We start from the raw sequence: 15992 nt of genomic DNA, 5'->3' as shown, positions 1-15992 counted from the left end.
GTTGGAAAGCCACTTTGCAAACTACGATCGCTTTGTCTACCTTGAAGTTTGAGTACATGGCGATTCTTGAGGCTTGTAAAGAAGCTATTTGGTTGAAGGGACTATTTAGTGAACTCAATGAAGACCTTCAAATCAGCACAGATTTTGTGACGGTCAGTGCCATCTTTCTTACAAAAGATCAAATGTTTCATGAGAGAACAAAACACATTGATATTCGGTATCATTTTGTTCGTGATATTATTGCTCGTGGTGATATTGTTGTGAGCAAAATTAGCACTCATGAAAATCCTGCAGATATGATGACTAAGTCACTTCCTATAACCAAGTTTGAGCATTGCTTAGACTTGGTTGGTGTTCATTGTTGAAGTTAAACCCTTAAGGGGTTTTTGGAAGAGGTGAAGAACTTGTTTATTGAAAGTTCGCGATGAAGAACTTGTTCATTGAGAATTTGTGTCAAGGTGGAGATTGTTAGAATTAAGTGACCCAAATTCTTATTTAAATAAAATACGATGGAAAATAAAATAAAAGTAAAATCCATATAGAACTAGACTTCTTTTATTTTATTTTAGAATAAGGTTTTAAACCTTATTAAACTCCATCTATTTTATATTGATTAGATAAGGTGTTTCAATCCTACTAGAATATGGCTTTGCAAGCCTATAAATAGACATAGTCTATTCCTCTTGTATTTGAGTAAAAATTTTTCGACATAGTGAATTTTCTTCTCCTCTGCCCGTGGTTTTTTTCCCGAAAGGGTTTCCACGTAAAATTTATGTGTTCTTTATTTTTATTTATTTTATTCTATTTTATTTTTCACATAAAGAAATAAAATTATAATTTTTGAATTCACTTTGCTTTTAATGAATAATTAAAATTGGATATCTATGCAATTATAGCTTTCCCAACTTATTATGTTACCTTGTGATGCTACATGAATTTCTTTAGGATCTTAATGAAAGGGATGGAGAGAAAATTATTAGGCAAGTTAGATTATATATATATATATATATATATTAAAAATAGGTAAATTAGTTGTTGTACACTAGATTAAAAAGTAAATTAATTATTTCTATTAAAAATTTTATCAATTTGTACTATTAAAACTAATATAGTTGATAGAATAGTCGGATAGTGACAAATGATATGTCACGTGTACCTCATATTAATATATATAAATAAATTTCTAATAATAGATATAGAAGAGATTTAAAAAATTATTCTTTAATTTAATATACAAAATTAATTTATCTATTTTTAATAAAAATTACTAGAGTCCAAAAATATTTGGTATCCTTTTCTTGCATTTTTGTCAACGCATTAAAGTTATAAAAGGTGTAGGATCATTTGAATTCAAAGTTATTTTTAATAATTAAGGCTGTACAATGCAGCTCATTAATTTTTTTTAAATTGATTTTTTATATCATATCATTCAGTTTATTTTATATAGGAAAATTACTTTTAAATTTTTAAAATTTTAAATTAGTAAAAATAAAATTATATTTTAATTCCTTAAAAATAACAAAATATTGATTGAATTATTTAAAAGTTACATTTTATTATAATAAAAATTACAATTTAATTTCGACCCCTAAAAAATATTCTAACTTCGTCCCTAAGTTTATAAATTTATAGTCTAACAATTTATTAAATATGAAATTAATTGCATGTAACATCTTTAAACTATGATCTTTATTTTAAATTGGTATTCAAATTTTATAATACTCTAATTACATTCTAAAACTATTAATGTTGTATCAAAAGGCCCTTTCATTATTAAAATAATCAATTTAGCCATTAATTGAGAGGATAGATTTTAAATGACATAATTTAAAATTTAACGAAAAATAAATATTGTAAGAATGGATACTGTAAAATTTTTAATTTTGAGGTTTTCAAAACTTTTATAAAACTATTTTTCACACTCTATTTTTTTAGTTTTTAATTTTAAAAATTATGTGACAATATTTATCTTTTAAAAATTTCATTTAAAATTATGTAATATAAGAATTTATGTATCATCTAATGGTTAAATTAATAGTTTCAATAATTTAATGACTTAATTGATATAACATTGTTAATTTGGGATGTAATTAGAACGTTTTAAAATTTAAGGACAAATATAAAATAAAAGTTATAGTTTGAAGATATTTGATATTGGAAGAAGTGATTTTTTTTCTTAAAATAAAAACCCATTTCATTATTTTAATCAAAATAGTCAAGGTGTAAATTGTTGAACTAATAAGTAGAGGATAAAAATATGTGAAATTAAAGTATATAAACTAAATTCCTAATTTTAGGATAGTATAGGGACCAAATCCAGAATTTGACCCATAAAATAAATTAAAAAATAAAAATATATTTTAGCTTGAATAATTATATATAAAAAATATAAATGCATGGAGCCAAAGACTCACGGGGTGGAGATAGTGGAAAAAATGAGTCCCACAATCACTCAAACTCCCCACGCTTAAACTTTCTTTCTTTGAAGCACTGTTTAATCATTTCCCTTGCTAATCCAAGTTAAAATTTTAGAATCATGGTTGTCATTTCTTTATAAACAATATATATATATATATATACACAGTTGTTTCAGCTTTGCTTTCAGATTATTCTCCGTTTATTTCTCAATGAATTTTGTTTTTAATCCTTGTAACTAGCTTCTTTTCCATGCAAGAAAAAACCCGATAATGGTTTTGGCTGTGGAGTCTTTAAACAGGCTATTACATTGTTGGATTCTGTTAATAAGCTTGATATTTGTAGTTAATGGGCAATTTCCAACAACCCTTGAAGGACCCTTCAAGCCGGTGACTGTGCCTGTAAATTATAGTATTATTGGACAAGTTACTAGCTTGCCAGTTGATGATAATCCTCCGTTAAGCCCAGAGATTGAGTTTCAGCCTCAACAAATTTCGCTTTCTCTCTCTTCAGACTTGAGCTCAGTTTGGGTTTCTTGGATTACAGGTATTTGCTTAGTTCATACATTCCTTTATGTAATCTCTACATTTAGTAATGTTTTGCTATTTATGGTCCCAGCTGATGTACTGTTGAGGGATTTGGGTTTTGTTTTATATACCTTTTTCTCTAAAGAGTTCAATTTGCCCACTTTGTCTTTCCCAAATTTGCTTATGGCATTTGCTTTCCTTTTATGAACTATTAATTTCAGGGGAATATCAAATTGGTGATGATATAGAACCATTGGATCCTCAAAGTGTAGCCAGTGTTGTTCAATATGGAGTCTATAAATCAGGCAGGAATAATCTAGCAGCTGGCAGTTCATTTATTTACAGTCAACAATATCCCAATGAAGACCCCAATAACTACACTTCTGGGATTATACATCGTGTTCTTGTCACGGGTAAATATACATTAATCCTTCTTATTGGTACTAGAACTAGACACTTTTTTATGCTTTTTAAGTGTTTGAATTGCATTGCAAGATATTTATGCACACTTTGGCTAAGGCTTGATGTGGTATCAAAACTAACTTTGCTTTTTGCTTGAAATATTCATATCCATTTCATATCCGGACATGAATATGAGGATATATACCTTTATCCTACAGTCAAACCCGAGTCAAAGTAACAATATGTAATATTCTCAAAGACAAGTTATGGCAAGACCTGCTGACCTGGAAGAAAATATAGGCATAACTAGACAAGCAGTTTTTAACATAATATTGTCCATGTATGAAGGGGAGGGATATGTATGCATTAGATTCGTTGTTATGTCTTTCTGCAGGGTTGGATCCTGATACTATGTATGAATATCAATGTGGAGATCCTTCTATACCAGCAATGAGTGAGGTTCATTATTTTAGAACAATGCCTTCCCCACCCAAGGACTATCCTAGCAGAGTAGCGGTGGTTGGAGGCCTTGGTCTTACTTATAATACTAGCACAACAATTAGTCACATGGCAGCCAATCATCCAGATCTTGCTTTGTTGGTTGGGGATTTAAGTTTTGCCGACTTGTATTGTAAAAATGGAACTTTATGTGACTTTCAAAATTGTTCATTTCCACAATCTCCGCTGCAAGAAACATATCAGCCTCGTTGGGACCATTGGGGAAGGTAAAATTTCGATATCTTGCTTGATTACCTACTAGTTTCTTCACTCCATTGAATGAAAACTTTGTAGTAGTAGATGAAATGATTGTATGATAGTCAAAATGAATGGTAATCATACAAATTATAAACAGGATTGAAATTTAACTCAATTTCAAAGCTGTTTCTTCAACTCTCTAATATTGTTGTGTTGAGAATACGAGGTCCCTACTCTAAAGGAGACATTAAATTACTATACTTTAAGGTGAACCTGCTTTAAGCTCGATATGGAAAGTGTGGTAGGCGTGGAACTTAAACTTAGAGAACCTGCCTCTTTGGTAGCTCTGATGGACTTTTCCGACTCTGTGATTCTCTATGAATTTACAAATGCAAAAAGGCCAAAACCTTGTTGGGAGTTAGTGTCCACAATATAATCTTATGATTTTATTTAACTAAACCTAGGAATATGATGCTTTTGTCAGTTTCTTTCTAAAGCTTCTCTATTGTATTTAGAGATCAATCCAGCGATGAAGGCGGGTTATTTATTTGCAGGTTTATGCAGATTCTAACAGCTACTGTTCCAACAATGGTGATAGAAGGGGACCATGAGATTGAAAAACAAGCTGATAATCTGACATTCACTGCTTACAATTATCGGTTTGCATTTCCATCCGATGAAAGCGGGTCAACATTGTACTACTCTTTCAATGCAGGTGGAATACATTTTGTGATGCTTGGTGCATATGTGCCCTATGATAAATCATGTAAACTCATCTATCGACTCCTTTTCCATATTGTCCCTTCTTATTTTCTGTATATATGGTCGTTTCTTTCTTTTCTTCTTTTCCCATCCACCGATCATGTTTCGTAATGAGAGCACCTTGTTCTGTTGTTTGCAGCTGATCAGTATAAATGGCTGGAACGAGACCTCTTTAATGTGAACAGAAGTGTGACACCATGGTTGGTAGCTGCTTGGCATCCTCCCTGGTACAGCACCTACAAGGATCATTATAGAGAGGCAGAGTGCATGAGGGTGCAGATGGAAGAATTGCTATATAAACATGGAGTTGACATTGTTTTCAATGGACATGTAAGTGAAGTTTAACATGTCTTTGATAGTCCCACATATATAAATGTTCCATGCAAACTACCAATGAGATGTTGGTTGAGTTGGCAGTGGTCTCGCCCCATAAGGGAGGATTAGTCTCAAGTCCAATGTGGCTGGGGATGCCCTGGGTTTATGCCACAAAAAGATGCTACAGACAGTATTTTTGCATTGTTTTGCAGAAAATTGTGTTTATTTGATTTAGCATATTAGGGGCACTAAAACAAAATGGAAATTCATTTTCCGAACTCGAACTGCTACTAACTTCAACATATACGTGTTCTTCACTTCTCAAAATCAGAGTTAAAACTTAGAAGTAATGCACATATAGTGGTAGAGTGGACATGTACACGAGATGAAACCATTGATGTTAATGGAGTGTTTAATCGGTCACTTTGAGTTTCCAATTAAAACATTCCTTCCCAGCTGAACACATGGGAGGAAGCAAAAAGCTTTCTGCTAATGTTGATTGAAATCCATGATATTGCAAATAAAATATGAGGGTATCCAACATGGTTCTGGGGGGGGTATCCTCCCAAGGATTTTTTAAAGACATGGGAGATTTTGCTAGATAGATATGTAGGTTTCAGTATTGCCTAGTTCTAATCCCTTTATGCTTTAAATGTTGTTGCATTGCAAATAAAATGAATTGAGAAGAAATATGCTGATGATGAATCAGGTTAAAGCCTATGAGAGGTCAAACCGAGTATACAACTACACACTGGATCCATGTGGTCCAGTTCATATCACAGTCGGTAGCGGTGGAAACGAAATGAACTTGACACTTGAGCATGCTGATGAGCCTGGAAATTGTCCAGATCCCTCTAACACCCCGGACAGATTCATGGGTGGCTTCTGTGGATTCAATTTTACATCTGGTCCGGCAGCTGGTAATTTCTGCTGGAATGAACAGCCTGAATATAGTGCATATAGAGAAAGTAGCTTTGGCTATGGGATTCTTGAGGTACAACATACACTTCCTCTCTCTCTCTCTCTCACACACACGCTATATTACTTGCACTTGAGTGTCGGTTCTGATTGTGAGTATGTGTCTGACATGAATATATTCAATTTTTTCTAAGGTTTTTCTCCTTACATCCAAATATGTGTTGGATATGCATCAAATCCACATTAAACTAGATTACATGTTTGCAAGCACACGTTGCCATGCTCTGCACTCTTGGGAAAAGGCCACAAGGATCTGAATATAAAAATCTCAATGGAACTTTTAAACATCCATCTTCAGTCGAAAAAGTCTGCAAGATCTTCCAATAAGAAGGGTTTTGCCCCTTTTTTATCTTTGGAGCACCAGCATTGAAGTTTCAGTTTGTATCACTACATTTTTACTGGACACCATGAATTTCTTATTTTGTGACCTACTAACAGAGTTTCATGTATCAAATTGAAATCTAGCTAGCCTTCAAAATATACCAAGGAATTAGCTATATTTAGTATAAATTCGACTAAGTTGAAGCATCTGTAAGTAGGTACTCGTTTTCTGATGAGTAGCGGTTTTGTGGCTTACAGGTGAAAAACCAGACACATGCCTTGTGGATGTGGTACCGCAATCAGGACCGCTACTCAGTTGGTGCGGATGGAATTTACATTGTACGGCAGCCAGATCGTTGCCCCAGTTGAGCCAAAGGTGATTAAGCTTTTAATTTAAGGTCAATTCCATAAGAAAAAACCAAGACAGGAGTAATGACTTGCTGCACAAACTACTGAATATAGGTAACCTGTTAACTTTTTGAAAACCATGAAAAAGAACCTTCCATTATGATGAGTGAATTGTGTTTAACTCACAACTTCATGGTGATGTTTAGTTAATCTAGTTTGAGTATTAAACAATATCAATGTTTTATGCTTAACTGAGTTGGTCCATGCAACCACCCTTAAGAGTTGGCATCTAAAGGATTGGAATCCGAATCTCTAACATTTAAAATCCCTTCCTTTATTATGAGGCTATGACCCCTTCGATTTGCCCAAATGTTGCTTTTTGTTTTTCTTGGACTACCTATATTATGACCAATCGAGCCTCCAACTACATAGAAAAATTGAGAAAATAATGAAGATACCCATGTTGGACACATGTCCGTATATGACACTCATTCTTGAGCCCGTGTAACATAAGTTTGCTCTTCTTATTGTTTACAGGGCGTGTTTCTTTCTCAGGTGTAGAAGTACCTTATTCACTAAGAGGAAAGATGAGACTGCAGTGCAACTTCAAAATATTCAGTAAAAGGCTTATAGTACCACCATGTATATGACTGACCCTACAAGTCTTTTCTCTGGGCTACACAACTTATATGGCTAGAAATCAATCTTTGCTCTTTAGGATCCAATCATACGTATGGATTCCAGGAGATTATTACATTAGGGTTTCATTTCATCTATGTTAAGCTGATATTCTTATAGGAGCTTATTTGTAGAGTTAGGCAGATATAGAACAGTGTTACTGGCATCACTTCTTCTAATGGTATTTGCTTAAATTATATTTACTTTCAATTTATGAGATAACGAGAAAACAGTTTTTGGTTTCTAAAGTGGGCTAATTTGTGGCATTTGACTCTTCATTTTTTCTCACTTGATGCATTCGGCTCTGCTATGAGGTATGACCGAATAAAGACCCTCTAATTATATTAAAACTTTTTAAAAAATTAAGTATATTCGTACCGCACACATATCCTCCTCAAGTCCAAGATTGCAAGCAACCATGTTAGTCAAATTCCGATAAACAATTGTTGATCACACCTAGAAACTAAAGAAAATAAAAAATAACCAAGTCTTTGACCTGTGCTAATGCAATTGGCCCCAGTCTAATTCTCAGATCACTTGTATATAACATATCTGAGATTATCTATAAAACAATCTTTTAGTAGCATGCACATATTCATGTTGTGCTCGTCCTAAGCTGATTCTGCCTTCCTCATGTGCTCGTCTTCAACTTCATCAACAAACTTTAATAAATTCTCCAATGTCCCTACAGACAGAAGTAGATATCGTAAACTAATATCTGTGAGAACAAGCTGTTAGTCTAGCGGCAATACAGTTTCCATACAGATACCAATATCCACAAACATGCCTGAAACAAACCATTATACGCGCAAGTTGGAATCCTCAACAACAGTACTAAAATTAGTATTGTTGGTATTACTTTAACCTTTCCAAGGGGAGGAATCTTAAGTTTTATTAGCATTGAAATGTAGCTTCTAGACCTGCACATTAGATGTACATTAAACTAATTACATAGTTGCCATGCTCTGCCTTGTCATTTACAGTTGCTATTGTGAGAGGGTCACAAAGCTCTGAATATGAAATCTCAATGGAACTTTAAACATTCATCTTCTATTGGACAAAAGCACAGTCGGCAAGATGTTCCAGATAGGAAGGGTTTTACGTAACATACCATGCGCATGCAACTTAGATCATACGGCAGTCAGATTAGTGCCCTATTTGAACCGAAGGTATTAAGCTTTTGATTTAAGGTCAAGTCCATAGGAAAAAAAAAAAAAAAAACAAGGCAGGAGGCATAACTTGCTGCACAAACAACTGAATATAGGTATTAATTTATAATTCTATGAGGATGTTTCAATTGAACCAGAGGCTTAACTGAGTTGGTCTATGCAACACCCTTAAGAGTTGGCGTCTAAAGGCTGGAAACCGAATCTCAGCATTTAAGATCCCTTCCTTTATTCTGAGGCTATGACCTCTTCGATTTGCCTCTATGTTGCTCTGACTTTTTATATTTCTTGGACTACCCATTTTATGTCCAATCGAGCCTTTGACCACATAGAAAATTTGAGAAAATAACGAAGACACCCATGTTGAGCAACGCTTGAGTCCAAGTGATATAAGTCTGTCTCTTCCCCAACATTTTTCTTTCTTATTATTTATAGGGTGTGGGTGTGTATCTATATGAGGTGTAAAAGTCCCAGTTTCATTCTGAGGTGCAATTTTCAAAAAATTCAGAAAAAAAAAAAAAAGCTTATGTACCCTACCATTTCTTCTGATATTACACAATTTACATGGATTCCACGAAGATTACTACATTAGGAGTTTAAAGTTTAATTTTCATCCATGTTATATTTATAATCTTATAGTTGTTTGTTTATACTAACTTACCGAAAAAATACCAAAAAGAAGGAAACGAAATTAACATCTTTCACTAAGTTATTTGTCAATTTTTGCATCCGACATATATTCAAATATAATCTTCAAATATATAAAATATTTTTAAAAAAAATTAAATATATTTATACATTAAACACATACTCATATACAACATTCATTAAAAGCGAAAGTTACCTATCGAGATTGAGAAGTCTTAATTGGCTAAAATAGCTACTACCTATAGATTTGTCATTATTATTATTAACAGCCTATTGTTGTTTGTAAGTGGCTTCATCTCAAGTCTAGAACAGTCTAGACTGTATTATTCTATAAATGAGAATTTTAGGGTTGGGAAGCTTTGGCTTCAGTCCAAAGATATATACGTATATATATGCTACATGCTAGCCTTTTCAATAAAATAAAAAGGAAATATATATATATAGCATATAGGCACATATTTTAGGAAGAGACCTTCCTTTAGTTACTTTTCCTCTCATGAACTTTATTGAAGTATTATTCATTTAATTAATTAAAAAAACATGTTAAAATTCGAATTTTAATATTTTTAACTTAATATTTTCAAGTATATATAAAAAACAATTAAAGTATTGGAGTTATGGCTTTTGGAATGAGAGAAGGTTGGTTTTGGCTTAATAAAGAAAAATAAATAAAAAAGAAAGCAATTAATTTTGGTTAAGTGAAAAGGCAATGGTGTAAGTGATGAAGATGTTAAACATGACGTGCCACCCACGCTACTTTCTAAACACGTTATTATATTTCTAATATAATCAAAACCCTAACTTTATCCCTTTGCGCCCTTTCATTCTCCGCCCACACTTTCCCTTCTCTTTTTGGCAGTATGTTCTTCAAAATTTCTATCCATCAAATATTTATTATATATTCAAATAATAATTTAAGAAGATAATGGTTGGAATATATATATATTTTTGATTGAATAGATAATAGAATAGAACTAAACCAATGACGACTAATGCATAACATCAACAAGCATATGTTGGTTTTTTGCTAATACTAAATCAAATAAAACAAAATCAGGCTCTTCAAACACTTTTCGGTCAATTAGTATCCTCATCGCTAAGGCTGTCATACCATCCACTACCTGATTCCTCTGTCGCCCAACATGTTGCTCTCTAACACCCTCCATCTGTTGCATAGTTTCCTTAGCCTTCAAGCTCAACAGACCTTGATCCAGATCCTGACCATTGAGGATATTAACAGCTTCTAAGCAATCCAATTCCAAGATAACTTTCTTTAAACCTTTCTCCCATGCAATTCGAATGCCCACCAATGCTCCCCATAACTCCACCTCAAATATCGGACACATTCTAATTTTTGGAGTATATCCCCAAAGTCGAATATATATTTTTAAAATTAAATAAATTTACTTTTAATAATTAATAATAGATAGAAAAAAATTTTATATTAAAATTTAAATTTTAGCCAACCCTAAAATACAATGATAACAATTTTAATTATTTTCAAGTTCACTTTTGGCTTGCCCCACCCATTTTTTTTTTTATTAACAAACAAAGAGAAAACAAATTTGGGAAAGAAAAAAAAACAAGTCAATGACAAAAAAAAAAAAGTTTTAAAATTTAAAACACATCACTTTTAATGGAGTTGTTGAGGGTTGCTTATTGTGAATATTTAAAAGAAAAGTTCATACATATATATGTCATTTGAATATAAACAAGGTTGATTTTACCAAACTTATCCTAGGGTTTTCATATATGCATGCCCTAAGGGAATGGATTTTTTTTAATAATTTTCATTTTTATAAGAGGTCTAGATAAATTCTTTATTATCTAAACCACTTATAATTCAATCAATAAATACATTACATATTTAAGTTCATACATATTGTTTAATACTATAATAAAATTTCTTCATATATACCTTACTGTTTTCATTTTTCACTAGTTTTATATTTTATTTAACTCTACAAATAAAATTTCAAAAAAAATAACATGTCGATTGATTGAGTTTTAACTCAATTGACATAGATATTGTTGTTAATGCAAGAGGATCATGAGTTCAACTGCGTTGAATCTATAGGCAATTCTAAACATTGTGTTAAATATAATAGATATAATCCGAACTTATAATGAGATTATTAAAACAATCACACCTCGCATTTACTTTTGAATTTTTTATTTTCTAAAATGTAACATATGATAATTTTTAACCTTATGAATTTAAAAAAAACTATATAATGTAGATAATAAATTTTAATCCAAAACCAAATCCAATATTTTCTTTTGTTGAATAAATCCAATATTTATGACTTGATTAAATGATTAAAAATGAATTGATTAAAAGAGATAGTCACATCTAACATTTTATAAAAATAAAAATAAAATTTGTGGTCAACAATTCACCACCACAAACGTTTTGACACTTGGAAGGGAATAATTGGTGAGGCCCTTGTCCTTTTCATCCATCTACTGCAGTCTCATAGATTCCATTGGACATCATTAAACTAATCAAAATAATAATTATAATTCCTAAAATAAAGCACAAAAAGTGCAATCCCAATCCTAATATTTCATTTCTTTTTAGGTTTCTTGTATTGGTGAAAGGTCATGATCGTTACAATATTATATGGGTAAGTAAGTTGTACAAGATAAGGTTTTTATTATTGTGTTAAATATGTAGTATTAATTTTAAAATTTTACATTAATATACATTTAAATTTTATTGTAATAAAAGTAGGTTAAAATTAATTAGATATAGGTTCATGTATTTTTAAAAATTTAAAATTTAGTTTCTATATTTTTATTCCAGTAATTTAGTCCTTTTATTTTTCAGATTTTAAAATTTAAGTTCAATTGTTTACAATGCTATTTTTAAAATATTTTAAAATCTAAAAATTAAATAAACTATTTTTTAGAAATAAGAATACAGGAGCTAAATTTATTTATTTTTTAAAAACATTGATAGGATACGTAAAAAAAAGAAGAAGTTCAATTTATGTTTATGTCAAATTTTTATATATATTGAACATTCATGAAATAATAATGAAAATGAGAGTTATAGACAAAAGGAGTCAAAAAATTTTTTGAGGAGTTGAAATTAAGTTGTATATTTTTACAATAATAAAGATGAAAATTTTCTATTTTAATAACCTATATCTTTATAATTTTTAAAGGATTAACTCAATTTTTTTTATTTGGGGGTAAAATACAATTTTACCCTATACTAATTTAAAATTTTATAAATTATAAAGGAACTAAAGCTGGAATTTTCTATTTCAAGGGGACCGAGGCCCCTGTCAACCCTTGGCTCCGCCCTTGGTTATAGGTAAAGTTTTTAAGAGTTTATAAATATAATTATCTTACATAACATAAATAAGATATGCTCGATCAACTAGAACTACACTCACTTAAAATCAGAATATATCCAAACAAGGCAATATGATGCGACATAAACTCGAAAAAATTAAAAAAAAATAAAAACTCACACATAACATTTATGCATGATAAAACTCAAACTTAAACACTCACATTTCTAAAATTTTAGACTTTGATAACCCTGCTATTATCTCAAGTTTATAAGCAGTGGCGAATTCAGGAGGGCTGGTAGGGGCCCCGGCCCCCCTAAAATAGAAAGTTTCCCTTTAGGGATTATAAAATTTTAAATTTATAATGATAAAATTATACTTTGGTCCCCAAAAATGATAAAAATTTGATTTAATCCTTTAAAAATTATAAAGATATATGCTATTAAAATGATTAAATTACATTTTATTATCATAAAAAATATAATTTAATTTCGCTTCCTTCAAACATTTTCTAGTTTCGCCCCTGGTTATAAGCATTTTAACTTACCCATATTGAAGGGTTTTTTTTTTCTTGCTTTACAATGTTAAAATGAGTTGGTCCATGTGAAAAATGAAATACAGTTTCATATGTTTTGATTTGAGCTAAAATAGAAATATTTTAAAAAGTTTGGACCAAATAGAATAATTTAACACAATTAAAAAAATGATAATGATCAGGGGTAGAGTGTAATGGCGTAAATTCAATGTTATCGGAACAGTAGTTTCGTAACCACAAATCCGATTTAAAGAGAAATTTATTTCAATATTTTTGCTTGAAAATTTATATGATAGGAAAATCGTATGAAAATATTGATAGGAAAATTTTATCAATTTAGTGATTACTTAGAAAAAGAAATTATTGAAGAAATTGGGTAAAATAAGGTATCGGGACCTCTATCTCGTAAAACCGAGTCAAAAATAATTTTATAAATATTTATGAAATGTTATTAATGTGGTATTAAAATTTAGTTAGGAAATTTTAATGTTTGGGTAGTCAATTAAATGAAAAGGACTGAATTGTAATAGGTGTAAAAGTTGCTAGAGTGATTAAATAACTTATTAGTCTAATGAGAAAGGATATAAAAGGCAATTAGACCCAAAATTTATTTGGGCTGGACGGCAAGGGTATGAAATCAGCAGAAAAATTGATAAATTAAGGGTAAAATTGGAATATTGCAAAATTAACTAAATAAAACTAGGACTAAATAGGAAATATCTAGATTTCTCTTCATTTCTCTTCAATTCCAGCAGCTAAAAACGCCATAGGAGGGTTCTCTAAGCTGGTATTTCATAATTTTTACACCAAGTGAGTTAATCCTTACCTTTTTCTTGTAATTTTTGTGTTTCTAAGACTTTTACAACTAGATCCTACTATTAAATTCATTAGTTTTTGATTTCATGGATGAAATTTAAAGTCACCATGGTTGAGTGCTGTAAGTTTATGATGAAATAGAATGAAATTAAAGCTTTAATTTGTTTATGAGATGATTTTATTAGGCATTTTCAATGGAAATTGATTTTTGGGACCTAATTGTGAAAATGTTTGGAATTAAAGTCTATTGCTGAAATTCTGATTCCTAAAGGTTGTAAACTAGTTTAAGGTGATAGAATAAAATGTTAATTGAGAAAATCAGCTCAATTGAGAGGCTAATTGAGTAGGGACGAAATTATCATTTATTAAAAGCTTAGGGGAAAAATGGTAATAAACAGCTTGCACTAAAACAGTTTGGACAGCAGCAGTAGACTAACTTTGAAAAATCACCAAAAATTGTAGGAATCGAATTAGAAGATGAACAAAATATGGAATTAAAGCTTATTGAGTCTAGTTTCTCATAGAAGAAATATTGTAAGCAATGGATTTGTAAATTTTGAGATATAATGAATTTTGTGAGACAAGGTCAGAATGAATTCAGGTTCCCTGTTCTGACTTTAAAAATTATAAAAATTGAATAAAAATAATTAGGGACTTAAATTTATATGTATAGAATTATGAATGAGTCTAGTTTTTATAGAAACAAACGAGAACATCATTTGAATTCTGTATAAAGAGATAATTTATTTTTAGTGAAGAAGGGTCAGAACTGTTAGACAACAGAACAGGGGTGAATTTGAAGAATAAACTGTACTGATTGGCTAAACCAAAAATTCTTAAAATTTTATGGTAAAATATATATGAGTCTAGTTTCAGGAAAATTAACGGATATTAATTTGGAGTTCCGTAGCTCAAGTTATAAATAATTTAGTAACTATGACTCAAGTAGACAGCTTTGAATGAACTATAAATAATAGTTGAATTGTAGAGAATGTTGCATATGAACATGAAATGTATTAAATTGATAATTAAATTTATTTATTTAGATCCAGAAGATTCAAATACGAAGCTAGATCAAGGAAAGGAAAAAGTTCGGGATTAATAGATTTTTACTGTTTACAAACAAGTATCAAGGCAAGTTCGTGTAACTTGAATTATATTCTTAAATTGCTTGAGATTGTATGTTATTGATGTGAATATGATTTGAATGTTCATTGTATGAGAATTAATAAAACATTGATATATTTGATAAAATGGGAAGAAATCCGGTTGAATGAAAGGAAAATTGATGGATCTCTGAAAAGGAATTGACGGTAAAAGGATCAAGCCGGACGGGTGATCCTATCTGATATAGCCCTCTCGAAGAATATGTGTAAAATGGATTTAGCCGGACGGGTAATCCGAATTAGGTCTCAATTTAGCTCGACTGGTAATTCAGATCCAAGCTCATTAGAGTAATTGTCGTTGCAAGGATTTAGCCTGGTGGTAATCCCGACAATACTCTATGAGTTTATATTTGAGGATTTAGCTCGATGGTAATCCCGCTGCAAGGTTGAGGTTCAGGAGTGTGCTCTCGAAATGGAAATGTGCACATGAATATGAATTGACAGACTCGAATTGTACACTAAAAGTGTACCTTTGAAAATCCATCGAAAATTCCAAGAAATTCAACGGGATAAATATGGAAAAATAACAAGGAAATGGAAATCATGGTATTGACGAGCTCATCAATCATAGTATATATTATTGGTACATGGAAATTATTGTACTAACTTGAATATTGAGTTTGTGCATATTAGGGTAATAATGCATTGAATGGATATATGGATGTTTATTGTATTGTATTGAAAATATTAGGTAAGTATAATTCTTGTTACATGAGCTTACTAAGCACAAAGTGCTTACCCCGTTTCCTTTTTCCCTGTTTTGTAGTGTTAAGAGCTCGGAGGTCGGATTTGGTGGAGACACATCACATTGTCAACCTCGTGGATTTGGTATATAAAGAAACTTTATTTTGGAAATCAATGGCATGTATAAGCTAATAAAGTAAATGTTAACGTGAAATGAATGTAAAGTTAGCCAT

The 15992-nt window shown here is 31.0% G+C and overlaps 1 protein-coding gene and 1 long non-coding RNA gene across 4 annotated transcripts; one reads left to right on the top strand and one right to left on the bottom strand.

Annotated features, from left to right (window-relative positions):
- The first annotated feature begins 2413 nt into the window (after positions 1 to 2413).
- On the top strand, positions 2414 to 7690 carry LOC108454916 (purple acid phosphatase 15-like). 3 transcript variants are annotated; one of them, XR_008270564.1, is made up of 8 exons: positions 2414 to 2961; positions 3164 to 3355; positions 3739 to 4069; positions 4595 to 4806; positions 4942 to 5132; positions 5827 to 6111; positions 6675 to 6878; positions 7302 to 7690. XR_008270564.1 is itself a non-coding variant. In XM_017753546.2 (8 exons), the coding sequence occupies exons 1-7, from the start codon at positions 2688 to 2690 to the stop codon at positions 6783 to 6785; spliced, it is 1596 nt and encodes a 531-aa protein (XP_017609035.1). In that variant the 5' UTR covers positions 2414 to 2687; the 3' UTR covers positions 6786 to 6792; positions 7320 to 7690. The 3 variants fall into 3 exon arrangements, 2 of the variants coding, with proteins under 2 accessions (XP_017609035.1, XP_017609034.1); XM_017753546.2 differs by having other exon boundaries at positions 6675 to 6792; positions 7320 to 7690; XM_017753545.2 differs by having other exon boundaries at positions 6675 to 6792.
- Positions 7691 to 8076: 386 nt separating this feature from the next.
- Positions 8077 to 9223, bottom strand: LOC128280393 (uncharacterized). The gene is made up of 2 exons (XR_008270565.1): positions 8758 to 9223; positions 8077 to 8127 (listed from the first exon to the last, which is right to left on the bottom strand). It is a non-coding gene; the product is annotated as an uncharacterized LOC128280393 (long non-coding RNA).
- Positions 9224 to 15992: the final 6769 nt, after the last annotated feature.

Source organism: Gossypium arboreum, chromosome 9, assembly GCF_025698485.1.
Source record: "Gossypium arboreum isolate Shixiya-1 chromosome 9, ASM2569848v2, whole genome shotgun sequence".
In the NCBI taxonomy this organism is placed as follows: Eukaryota; Viridiplantae; Streptophyta; class Magnoliopsida; order Malvales; family Malvaceae; genus Gossypium; species Gossypium arboreum.
This window is presented reverse-complemented; position numbering and strand designations above follow the sequence as displayed.